Source organism: Castanea sativa, chromosome 8, assembly GCF_040712315.1.
Source record: "Castanea sativa cultivar Marrone di Chiusa Pesio chromosome 8, ASM4071231v1".
NCBI classification, from domain to species: domain Eukaryota; kingdom Viridiplantae; phylum Streptophyta; class Magnoliopsida; order Fagales; family Fagaceae; genus Castanea; species Castanea sativa.
This window is the reverse complement of record NC_134020.1, coordinates 29,985,724-29,998,177: the sequence shown is the minus strand read 5'-3', so window position 1 is coordinate 29,998,177 and position 12,454 is coordinate 29,985,724. Positions and strand designations below refer to the sequence as shown.

General features: G+C 34.9%; 3 protein-coding genes across 3 annotated transcripts; all 3 read right to left on the bottom strand.

Annotated features, from left to right (window-relative positions):
* Window positions 1-1,012: 1,012 nt before the first annotated feature.
* On the bottom strand, window positions 1,013-4,123 carry LOC142606170 (17.8 kDa class I heat shock protein-like). Its single transcript, XM_075777563.1, has 2 exons — window positions 4,100-4,123; window positions 1,013-1,357 (listed from the first exon to the last, which is right to left on the bottom strand). Exons 1-2 carry the CDS (start codon window positions 4,121-4,123, stop codon window positions 1,013-1,015), a joined length of 369 nt encoding a protein of 122 aa, XP_075633678.1.
* Window positions 4,124-4,499: 376 nt separating this feature from the next.
* LOC142607918 (18.5 kDa class I heat shock protein-like) lies at window positions 4,500-5,401 on the bottom strand. Its single transcript, XM_075779586.1, has one exon. The coding sequence runs from the start codon at window positions 5,173-5,175 to the stop codon at window positions 4,708-4,710; it is 468 nt and encodes a 155-aa protein (XP_075635701.1). The 5' UTR covers window positions 5,176-5,401; the 3' UTR covers window positions 4,500-4,707.
* A 3,639-nt stretch (window positions 5,402-9,040) lies between these two features.
* Window positions 9,041-10,827, bottom strand: LOC142606677 (18.5 kDa class I heat shock protein-like). Its single transcript, XM_075778015.1, has 2 exons — window positions 10,741-10,827; window positions 9,041-9,403 (listed from the first exon to the last, which is right to left on the bottom strand). Exons 1-2 carry the CDS (start codon window positions 10,825-10,827, stop codon window positions 9,041-9,043), a joined length of 450 nt encoding a protein of 149 aa, XP_075634130.1.
* Between the last annotated feature and the right edge of the window lie 1,627 nt (window positions 10,828-12,454).

Genomic DNA, 12,454 nt, shown 5'->3' with positions numbered 1-12,454 from the left:
TAGAGCCCTCTGGTGCTTTTATCCGATTATAGCTCAGGTTTTAGAGACTCAAAACTCCTTGAGGAGGCTGGATGGCTCCTAGAACAATTAGACGAAGTATCATTGGTTGTAGGGTGCAGAGTAGCAACTAGCAACATGCTAAAACTTTGTTCTATAATTGTGATCTAAGGAGTTGTAGACAATATTTTTCATTCTTTGAAATGCTCATATTATCTTTGAGAAATAGGAGTGTCCCGCCTCACTTTCCTCCATTTTTCTTCCTTGACCTTCTTATACCGGAGTCTTTTGAAGCTGGTTGGTTGGAATTATTTTTGGGCCACTGGCCATCTGGATATCTTCTCTCTATCAAGGTGCTAGAGTTTGGAGCCTTGACCACCTTGTCTTTCTCATTGTCCAACCAGAAACTGAGTGTAATTGGTTTTTAAGCGTTGACCATAGTACAGCACACATGAATATTGTGGAACTCAGCCAATAGCAATCGTGCTCATAGCAAGTTCTTGAACGTTTTAGAACCTCCAATGAAAGAATTAATGATAATGGATCACCGAATTTTAATAGATAAATTGACTTATAACAGATTAGATTTCATTATTTTCCCCGCAATAAACCTCATAATTCCAGAATAACTCTGCTTGGAATTTAGCAATTTGATGAAGAAAGGTAAACCGATTAAAATTGAAAAGGGTCGAAGCGATTTCAGCAATCTTTTTTTTTTTAATGTATTTTTCTGAGCAAAACAAAGCTTCTACATAATTTTGAACTGTCTACACAGAGAGACGCATCATGACAATTATAAAATGAACTTTCTCATTGAAACCTTCTCACAAGTAAACCCAAATTTATTTTCAGTAATCACAGCTTACGACATGCATTTACATGTTTAATATAGTATATAAGACCTGGTAATTAGCAAATCCTAATTTAGCCAGAAATCTCAATGGCCTTGACATCGGGCTTCTTGACTTCCACCTTAGGGACCGTCACAGTGAGAACACCATTCTCCATGGAAGCCTTAATCTGATCTTAAGAACTTGCCGCTGCTACGCTCCACTCTATGCCACATTTCTTTCTTCTCTTCCTTCTCCATGTTTCTTTCTCCACTTATCTGGAGCACACTGTCCTCTTCAACTTCAACTTTCACTTCCTCTTTTTTAAGCCCGGGAAGATCAGCTTTGAACACATGAGCTTCTGGGGTCTCCTTCCAATCAACGCGGGTGTTAACCAAAGCAGAAGTTTCTCTTGCAAACTCGGGTTCAGATGAGAGTGGGAAATCCTTAAATGGGTCCCAAATCTCGAGCGAGAATGGATCCAAGATGTTGCTTCGGCGGCTACCAAAAAAGCTTGGAATCGGCGACGTCTTAATTAATAAGATCTTATAGCTAGCACAGAAAAAACCTTTGATTTGAACCGGTTGCTTGTAGGGAAAGTTTAGAATGAAACTTGCGACTTCGAATTGGTTTGGGAAGAAAGGATATTTATGTATTTATAGGTTTTTAAAGGATTCTTCGAGTGTTTTCTCGCCAATTCTGGTTGTTGTTCGTCTCCGCTAGTCTCGTTAACGAACTTTCTTGTACCTTTTAGTTTCTAGAATCGTTGCGAACCTTCTGTTGCTAGGCCGCTTGGGTACTTGGCTCCCAGTGCCACCAATACGTGTATTGGGCCTAATCAACAATGCTGGGAACCCAAATTTGTTTTACATAACCCAAAAAAATAATGAAACAAAACAATAAAGAACATTAAAAATTATTAGGTACTGACCCATTATTTCTTTCTTTAATTTTATATGGCCCAATCCATATACCTTTAATAGGAAATTTTGAGGGAGTGGGGTACTGAGAGGCTGAGAGCAAAAAAGAGAGCCTATATAAGCTTAGGTATGAAAATGTAAAGGAACATCCCATAAAATTATATCAATTCCATATTAAGTACTCCATATATTAGCAAAAAATAAAGCATAGAAAAGTAGCAAAAGTAGACTAAAAGCACAAGTAGCATAGGTAGACTAAGGTTTTTATTAGATAATTAGTAGTTGCGGTGCATATTAATAGGGTTGTAAATAAGGTAAGTTAAATATTTAAAGTTTAGGTTTGATTAATTTAATTTTATTTCAATCACAAGCAAGCTATAATACATATCCAAGATTGATTTAATTTTCTTGTTGAATAAATTCAAGCTTGTTTATGAATTATTTAATTAACTTTTTTTTAAAAAAAATTTCACATATAATAAACACCGCAACTAGAATTTTTTACTTCCTTCATAATTTTATTCCAATAATTGATAACTTAATTATAATTACAAATATATAATTTGAGTAAATCTATAATAAATATATCATTTGAGAAAATTAGATCATTCTACATGTATAAAAATTAGATTTACCAACCTAATTCTCTAAAAAAAAAAAAAAAAAATACCAACCGTGTACTATATATAATTTTTAGTGCAAGATGGACCACTTAAATTGTCAATAAATTATAAATAACAGTTTAGATCTCCCACTCTCATAGGCCTGGGTCCAGCGGGTATAGTGTTATTATGGTAATGTCAAAGTGGAAGACGCCAATTTAGGTTGCTTCTTCAACCCATTTTTTGTTCATAAAAAAAGAGAGTATATTATTATATTTAGTTTTGGCATGTTTAATATATAGTTGAACTTAAACATGAACTTGATCATTTTTAACCCCCCTAATTTATTTTATTTTTTGTATGCATGTTCAATTTTTTTAAGAAAAGTACTTTCAAATTTTTGTCCCCACAAATTATTTCTTTGAACATCATAAAAATATAATGGTTTAAAGTTGACAATTTTATTCTAACTCTTAACTTTTTAGCCAATAAAATATTAAGTGACCTAGTTCTATTGCGAATTAACCAAAAAGTTAAAAAAAAAAAATCACATTTTTTCCATGGTCTTTAGGAGATTAAGAGGAGTTTTTTTTTTTTGTTTTTTTTTTTTGGTTGTTGGTGTTTTTCATTACTTTTGCAAGTTGTGAGCAATGACCAAGCCCTATCTTTCACATCATAACTACTCTTCTATATGAAGCTATAATAAAAATATATAAGTTTCTTTCTTAATTGCTCTATTTCCATTCTCCAAAATTATTTAATATCTTTATCACTAAATTTTCATTGATTTCCTTTTGTTTGAGGCAATGTTTATAAGGGCAAAACTTAAATATAGTACCTTAACTACTGTTCCTTATGTATTCTTCTTATATTTCGTTGTCTGTAAAGTCTGATAACTTAAACAAATGGCGATAAAATACTCTTTTTTTTTTTTTTTTTTCTCTTTTATTCTCCTATCCTGGGAGAGAACACTGAATAGAAACCCATGGCATTAGATATCTCCAATTTCTCACCCTCAATATGAACCAAATTGAAGCCAAGAAAGGGTAACAATGCCAGTGGGTAAAGAGTAAGAAGAAGAAGGTAAGGGATGTGAAGGAAAAGATGTAGATGAAGAAGTGAAAGTAGTTCTTGATTTTGGAGATTTTGAAGAGATTCAAAAGTGGATTTGAGGAGATTTTGCACATCAAATTGTGGTGGTCATTGGCTTTAGAGTTCTGGACTTCCTAGAAGCCGCGAGAGAAAGAAAAGATCAATTTTTTTTTTTTTGTTCTATTTCCTTTTTTTTCTATTTTTTTGCTAGGGCTTTTGTGTTTGCTGTGTTTGCTGTGTTTGCTTTTGATGATGATCTGTAGTTATTTATTTTTTAGCTGAAGGAATAGATCCTAGAATCCAAGAGATCTGAAGCCATGACCATGGGTCCTCTTCAGTACAAGAAAAAGAAAGAAGCAAAAAAAAAGTACTTTTAGTTTTAACACCGTTTATATGAGTTGTTAAACTAGACAGATAACAAAAATGTAAGAGAAAACTTAAGGAATAATAGTTAAAGTACTTTACTTCAATTTTATCCTATTTATAAACTATATTTTATGATAGATCAATGAATATTAAAACTGTTTTTGAATTGTTTATAAAAAGGACCAAAAGGTTGATTTACAACTATAGATATTAGAGATATACATAAACTAACAAAAGAAACTTCTCAACCGTCCTATGATTCTATATTCATACATTTGACATGCAGGCATACTGTAGCACGCATAAAGTTCTTCATTTCTGCACTTTGAACAAAATTTGTTCCCTCTATGCTTGTGGAGATCTAAGAAAACAAGAAGTGAGGGTAGAGAAACCTAAGAGAATGGTTGGAAATGGGTATTCCGGCAAAGTTACCTACCAACTACTTCTCACAGATCCTGTAGTTTTTTAATTCTATTTTTCCGGATTACATAGACCTTTTTATTAAGGTATTATCCACATAATTTTTCTTGTTTTAATAGATGAAGAGTCTCTCCTTGCGCATAAAATGCTAAGCTACATTATGATAGCTGATCAAAAAGTTGATGCCCTTTGCTCTTAGAAAGATCTGGTCGGCCATTCACAATTTGAGAAAGAAAGGGAAACCAATTAAAACTGATAAGGGTGAGCAGCGATTTTAACTTTTAAGCACTCTTTTTGCATTTCTTACAACTTTCAAAACATTACAAAGCTTTTACATACCTATTCCCTAGTACAGCGTACAGTTGGGGACACATCATGACAATTATCAAAGAAACATTGTACTAAATTTATTTTATGCAATCATAATTTAAGGCATGTCTATATTAATTAATATTGCAATATAGGGACCAAAATCACAATTTAACCAGAAATCTCAATGGCCTTGACATCAGGCTTCTTAACCTCCACCTTAGGAACAGTCACAGTGAGAACACCATTCTCCATGGAAGCCTTAATCTGATCCATCTTAGCATTCTCAGGAAGCCTAAACCTCCTCAAGAACTTTCCGCTGCTACGCTCCCCTCTATGCCACGTGTCTTTCTTCTCTTCCTTCTCCACTTTCCTCTCTCCGCTTATTTGGAGCACTCTATCGTCTTCAACTTCAACCTTCACTTCCTCTTTGTTGAGCCCAGGAAGATCGGCTTTGAACACATGGGTTTCAGGGGTCTCCTTCCAATCAACGCGGGTGTTGACAAAAGCAGAAGTTTCTTTTGCAAACTGAGTTTGAGATGAGAATGAGAAATCCTTAAATGGGTCCCAAATCTCGAGCGAGAATGGGTCTAATAGGTTGCTTCGGCGGCTACCAAAAAAGCTTGGAATGAGCGACATCTTAATTAAGAGCTTTAGTACTGCAGAGAAAACCTTTGAAGTGGTTGTTTGTTGGGATGATTATAGTGACACTTTCGAATTCGGACTGGTTTGAGAGGAAACAACGAGGTAGTATATTTATAGGTTCGTGGGGATTCTTCATGTATTTTCTAGGGAGTTCTCAGTTCTGGTTGCTGTTTGTCTTCTCTGCTTTTCTTGACGAACTTTCTGGCTGTTATTCGATTTTTTAAACGAACATTCTAGTTTCTGTTCTCTAGCATCTTTGTGAACCTTCCGTGGACCAGGCCCACTTGGGAATTTTGTTGTCCCATTGATTCTTGTAATAGGCCTCTCCATAACTGGGCTTACACGACTTGGGCAACATATTTTGAACCCAACCAAGATTCAAAAAAAAAAAAAAAAAACTTTTATGTAATTTTTTTTATCATCTGTGAATTAACATTGGAATGCACGAAGTTAGTGTGAATGAATGTGCCAAAAAAATCATATTAGTTCCCTTAAATTTTTAAAAGCACCAAAATATCAACTTAAAAGTGGCATTTACTAAAAGTAATAAATCCAAGATGGATACAAAATTTCGTAAAGCTTGTTTTACAACTACTAATATAACATGTTTTGATTTTTACATAATTAAATTATATTACAGCAGGTTTATGTGAAAATTATGTTACTCCAATTAAAATTTGACACCTTTATAAGTTGTGAAAAAATTGTAAAAAAATAGAACGATGCTAAGAGCATCCTTTGCTATATATGACTTACAAATTAATATGTCATCGAATATAGCAAAGTAAATAAAACATTCATAAAGGCTCCGTTTGGGATGTCATAAGGGAATGGAATGGAATGATGATAAGGGAATGGAAATGAATGGAATGAAATGAAATGTATTTAAGTAAGAGAAATGAATGAAAAAGAATAGAATGAAATGGAATTAAGTAACCTTAATTTGATGTTTTAAAATAAAAAAATGAAAATGAATAGAATGTAAGTAATCTTGTTTGGGAGTAACATGGAGGGAATAACATGGAGGGAGTGTAATGGAATAATTTTATGACAATATTACTGTTAGACCCCTATTTTAAAATAAAAGGTTGAATATATAGGAGTATTTTGAGAGTTTTAGTAAAAAAATCGTTAAATCTAATTCAATTTCCTCATATTTCTCCCAATTTTTGGGGGAATGAAAATTTGAGCTTTTAAGCAAATAGAGAGGAATGAGTGTTCCTTCCTACCCATTCCATTCCCTCCCATTTAAACTCCCAAACAAGGGAATGGACTTTCCATTCCCTCCATTAAAACTCTTAAATAAGGGAAGGGAAGGGAAGGGAAGGGAAGGGAAAACTATTTTAAAATTATTCTTTTTATTCATTTCCATTTTATTCCCTCCTCTCAAACGTGGCCAAATAGATTGTTAAAGTCCAAGAATCACATTCATTGCCACGTCTAGGGCTATACATGTTTAGACTGAAATCGACAAACCTAGTTGGAGCTAAGTTGACAGCACCACTCCTAGCTGTTACAAAAATGCATGGGATGATAGTTAGAGATTTTGAAGAAAATCGATCATTGGCTAGTTCGATTGTCAGTTCCCATTTCAAAATTTCTACAAAATCCTTATTGCACCATTGTTAGGAGTACATCCTGCATAAAACCCATTGTTTGGTGTATGGACTAAAACAAAAGTCCCTACTCCATCCTCATTCTTGGCTTTTCACTCATTTCTCTCTCTCTCTCTCTCTCTCTCTCTCTCTCTCTCAAGTTGAATAAGTGCAGCAACGTCGTCCACAAGGTTCGTATGCCTAGCCTAGGCCTCCATGCCTTGGATTGAGGACCTCTCTCACATACTTAGCCATTCATGCAAATCAGATTGGTAAGGTAACAAAGATTTTGAATTGATCTTTAGATCTATTGTGGTTTTTATGTTTTATGTTTTAGTTTTTAGATTTTGTGTTGTGTGCGTGTGCTTTGATCTTTTATTTTTAGATCTTGTGTTGGTATCTAACCATTGCACTAATAGAAATGATCGCCGATGTAATTGAGATTATGATTCTTGTGCCCCAAAACTAGCTGCATCAAACTATGTACCTTTAGAGCATTCACATCCGGGGGTGTAAAACACCCCCACTTACTATTTTAGCCACTAAGAACCTAAAAAATGCTCCAACTCGGTATGCAAATTCTAAAAATTTTAGAATCCGTGAACAGTAGGCACTTATATTTAGAACCTACTATTCACGAGTTTGTAAACTGAAATAATATTAATTCATTCATTCTCCCTCTCTGACCCTCTCAACTCTCTTTAGCTCTCTTCTCTCTAAAACTCTCCTCTCTCAACTCTCTGCTTACTCGGTGCTTGTGGGTTTTGTGTGGATTTTTCTTTGACTTTTTTTTTGGTGAGTTTCTGTGTATATGGTGTTGCCATGGTGGTGGGGTGTTGTTGTGGTGGTGAGGTGGAGGGCGTGGGTTTGTGGATCGGTGGGGTGGAGGTCATAGTTTATGAATCGGCGTGGTGGAGGTCTGACCTTGCTTTGGGTAGATTAGCGGTCGTGAGTTTTTGTATGTTAGAGGTGGTGGTGGTGTGTGTGTGTGTGTATCGGTGATAGGGACTGGGGTTGTTGGTTTTTTTTTTTTTTTGGTGGTTGCATGGGGTGTGTGTGGTGGTGGAGTGGTGGGTGGGTGTTAGAGGTGGTGGTGGTGTGTGTATTAGTGGTGGGGATTGTAGGGTTGCTGGTTTTTTTTTTTTTTTTGGTGGTTGTTGTGGGGTGTGTAGTAGTGGGGCGGTGGGTGGTTGAGCTAATCGCTAATCTTTTCGGTGGTTGTTGGAGAGAGGAAAGAGTGGGATAGGAGAAGAGAGAGAAATTAGTTTTTTTAATATTATTTTATCAAGTAGTTTATATTATTTATTAGGTTGTATGTAAAAATAAAAACTGAGATGTAGCAGGATGAGTTGTAAGATGGGTTAGTAAAATAGATAAAGTAGGTTTTTAAGATGTAAAATAGAACTTTTGTGGCCACCTGAATGTGAATGCTCATAGTTACATAAGTTTGTAAATATTTTGTAGTAAAATTTGTTCTAATTTTAGCTTTTTTTTTTTCTAAAATTTTATATTACTCTTATTAATCATCAATAAAAAGGAAAAATTATAATTATAATCGTAATGTACATTACATAAAAATATGCCAGTTCAATACTGTTCTCTAAAAGTTTTGCTAAAAAAAGTGGTTAGAAGTACTAAGAGACCGTATGAATAAATTATGGATTGTAAACTAGCCAACCGACTATTAAAAGTTTAGGATGGCATCATTTAAAGTTTAAGCATTCGTTTCATTTAAAATCCTACATCCTACAGAAATACATCCACCAACAAATGGACCAATCCTTTGATTATAGGGTCATACAAATGACATGGTATCCAGAAAATTTCTATTTCTTCACTTCGAACACAAATTTGTTCCCTCAAGCTAGGTAACACCCTAGGAGTCTGGAGAAATAAGAATTTAGAACGCGACTTAGAAGTTCAAAACGTTGATGCGTTTTGCTCTTAGAAAGATCTGAAATTTGTTAGAAGCCACTAAAATCTGTTGCTCAATTAGATGATAGACACATGATTTTGTTTGTACGTTGGCAATTTGAGGAAGAAAGGGAGACTAAAACTGGAAATGGTAAAAACAATTTTAAATCATCTGTTCATGCATTCTTTAAAATTTTCAAAACAAACCGAAGCTATTTTTTTACGTACTCCCCAGATAGACAAATCAATCATCAAACTAACATACATGTACCAAATTTATTTTCTGCAATCACAATTTAAGGCCATAATTTATTCTAATTATTATGGTATAGAGGGACCAAAATCACAATTTAGCCAGAAATCTCAATGGACTTGACATCAGGCTTCTTCACCTCCACCTTAGGAACTGTCACGGTGAGAACACCATTCTCCATTGCAGCATTCTCAGGAAGCTTAAACCTCCTCAGGAACTTGCCGCTGCTACGTTCCACTCTATGCCACGTGTCTTTCTTCTCTTCCTTCTCAACTTTCCTCTCTCCGCTTATTTGGAGCACTCTGTCATCTTCAACTTCAACCTTCACTTCCTCTTTGTTGAGCCTAGGAAGATCAGCCTTGAACACATGGGCTTCTGGGGCCTCCTTCCAATCCACGCGGGTGTTAGCCAAAGCAGAAGTTTCCCTTGCAAACTGAGGTTCAGATGAGAATGAAAAATCCTTGCTTGTTTGGAAGTTTAGAGAGGGAGGAGAGCAGAGGAGAGTAGTGGGGAGGAGAGTAGAGGGGAATGGTTATCCTCCACCTTGTTTGGATGTTTTTAAAATTAGTAAGGGGGAAGGGAGTAATTAGCCCTTCCTCTTATTTAGATGTTTTAAAAATTATGATAGAAATGAGAGGAAATGGTTTAAATAGACAAATTTACCCCTATTTGAAATTTTTTTTTATCTAATTAATAAAGAAAAATTAATCTTTTTTTGTTTTTATTTGTTCTTTCGTTGTTTGGATGCCAAGAAACAAGAAAAAAGAAAATTTCAGGATTTCAACTCTTAAATATTTTTTTCTTCTTTATTAGTAATTTTTTTTTCTCACTACAAGATTTTCAACTACCTACGATTGGACAGAAAAGCTTATTTACTGCAACGAATTGGACAGAATAGCTTGGTAAAAATGGCTTCGCATAGTGCAACGAATCGGATGGCGAAGATTTTTCGGTCGACGAAATCACCAATTCCTTCTGGTTCGGCACCGGCGGCATATCAATTCGGGTCCGATGACCCGGAGCGAATCCGAGTGGGCGTTGATGAACTCTGTCGAGCAGTGCACGGAGTCAGAGATTCCTCCTCCGGAGACTCCTGCTGCGATCGCCGCCAATGTGGTTTCGCCAGTGGATCGTCCTTGTCGAAACCAAACGAGTTCGACGAACTCCTTCATCTGCTGTTGAATCCATTTCCGATGGCTGCCGTTGATTCCGATGAGTACCGCATAGATCTCTGTTCGATTGGATTGTTTTGGTTCCTATTCTTGGATTCTGAATATTGATCAATTTTGTTTTGTTCTTATCTTCAATCATGGAGCAGCATGTTGATCATTTAGAAATAATATACAACAACCTAGACTTGGTGCTGTGTTTGATTCTTGAGAAGATGCTTTGAAAAGTTTTCAAAATCAAATAATTGATCCCCAATTTGGTTATTGAGGAAAATAATTGTTTAATTAGGTTTTTTAATTAGTAATCATTGAGGAAAATAATTTTTTAATTAGTAGTCATTGAGGAAAAGAAAAGAAGGATCTATGTTAATTTTTTGGTTTGTAATTTTGTAAATTTAGAAAGGGTAAATTGGAGAATTCATTTGGTCAATAATTTATCTAATCTACTCTCCTTTCAAATCTCTCCAATTTGGGGGAATTAAAAGTGAGGGGTTGGAGGTAGTTGAAACCCCTCCAAATCCCTCTAAACCGCTCCCCCTCTTTCCTTAAAAAACTTCCAAACAAGGTAATTGAATTACTCTCCCTCCTTTTACTTTACCCCTCTCCTTTTTTTAACTTCTAAACAGGCCATAAGTGGGTCCCAAATCTCGAGCAAGAATGGGTCCAGGATGTTGCTTTGGCGGCGGCTACCAAAGAAGCTTGGAATTAGGGACATCTTAATTAAGAGCTATACTGCTATAGTACAAAGCAAAACCTTTGAAGTGATTGTTTGTTGGGATGCTTACAATGACACTTTCGAATTTTGACTAGTTTGAGAGAAAACAATGTGGTAGCAAATTTATAGGTTCGTGGGGGATTCTTCAAGTATTTTCTCCGGAGTTCTGGTTGTTGTTTTTCTTCCGTTTTGCTCAACGAATTTTCTGGCTGTTTCCTGATTTTTTTTTTCAACGAACGTTCTAGCATCATCTATGTAAACCTTCTGCAGTTCCGTCATGTGGACCTGGCCCACCTGGGTATTTCATGGTGCCACTGAATCGCGTAGGGCCTCCCCACAATTGGATTAGCACAAATTTGGCAACCCATTTTCAATCCATGATTTTTTTTTTTTTAAATCCTGTTTATTAACACTTTAAAAAAAATATATATTTATAATTCCATAGTTATAATGATGGGAGCAAGAATCTAAACTCTGATTTTACTCCTAAAGGAGAGAAAACAATATTATTGACTCTTGACTCATGCATTAATATTCGAGTGCACGTAATGTGAAAATTCTTAGATACTTCATTGTGCTATCTTCTCTTACATTTATGGTGGTAAAATTCTTAGAATTATACGTATAATTATCTAAATATGTCACTCATGAAAAAATCAAATTAATTCTATTATAGTTTTTGAAGCATCAAAATTTAAATCACCATAAAATATATGGATCATTTTGAAACCAAATGCAATTCATTGTAAATGTGGTATTCATTTATTTGATAAATCAAAGTTACAACAATAGGAAAAGGAGGATTCCAACCTTGGTTATCTTTCTAAATGAGATCAAGTTATGCCGCAAAATTACATACTAGGAGGATAGTGGTGTAGGGCTGACCAAGATCCCATGAACGTAGGACCTTTCCTTGTAGAGAAGATATGAAGTTAATGTTTTGAGATCTTAGGGTTTTACTTTCCATACTAGGAGGATATGAATATGTAGAAGGATTTTTGGATGTAGTGTGCAAGTTCTTTCCATATAGGGATGCATGAATGGAGAACAAGCAAATGGAGTGAGACTAAGTGTCGTAATAATCTGAAGGGGAAAGCAAGGTAGACGTTGCATCATAATAAACCTAAAGGGGACGTAGTACTTGAAGGGTAAAAGGAGACCGAAGGGCAATCCAAATTCGAAAGGTAAAAGAAGACTGTAGGGTAATCCAAACCCGAAGGGTAAAAGGAGAGCGAAGGGCAATCCAAACCGAAGGGTAAAAAGAGTTAGAAAATTTTGTAGTCAAAATATTCCTTTTCAAGTATCATATTAGTAAATTATTAATTGTTGTGCATGTATTAGTAGAGTTATAAACAAGTCGAGCCAAATATTAAAAGTTTAGGATTGGTTTATTTTGAACATGGACATACTTGAGCACATCATCAAGCTATAATACATATTCAAACTTAGATTATTTTTTTGTTCAAAAAATTTGAGCTTGTTCATGAGCTATTTGATTGATTTTTTCTTTTTCCACATATAATAAATACCACAACTGAAATTTTTTACCGCCTTCACGATTTTATTTTGATAACTTAAATATAGTTAAAAAATATATATCATTTGAACCAATTAGAATTTTTTTTTT

Excerpts from the sequence above, each read along its gene's own strand:
- LOC142606170 (XM_075777563.1), bottom strand. The coding sequence starts at position 4,123 with ATGAAGAACTTTATGCGTGCTACA. Across the intron at positions 1,358-4,099 it reads AGAACTTTATGCGTGCTACA|ACGTCGCCGATTCCAAGCTT; the intron begins GTATGCCTGCAT and ends TTATTAATTAAG.
- LOC142607918 (XM_075779586.1), bottom strand. The coding sequence starts at position 5,175 with ATGTCGCTCATTCCAAGCTTTTTTGGTAGCCGCCGAAGCAACCTATTA.
- LOC142606677 (XM_075778015.1), bottom strand. The coding sequence starts at position 10,827 with ATGTCCCTAATTCCAAGCTTCTTTGGTAGCCGCCGCCAAAGCAACATC. Across the intron at positions 9,404-10,740 it reads AGATTTGGGACCCACTTATG|GATTTTTCATTCTCATCTGA; the intron begins GCCTGTTTAGAA and ends CAAACAAGCAAG.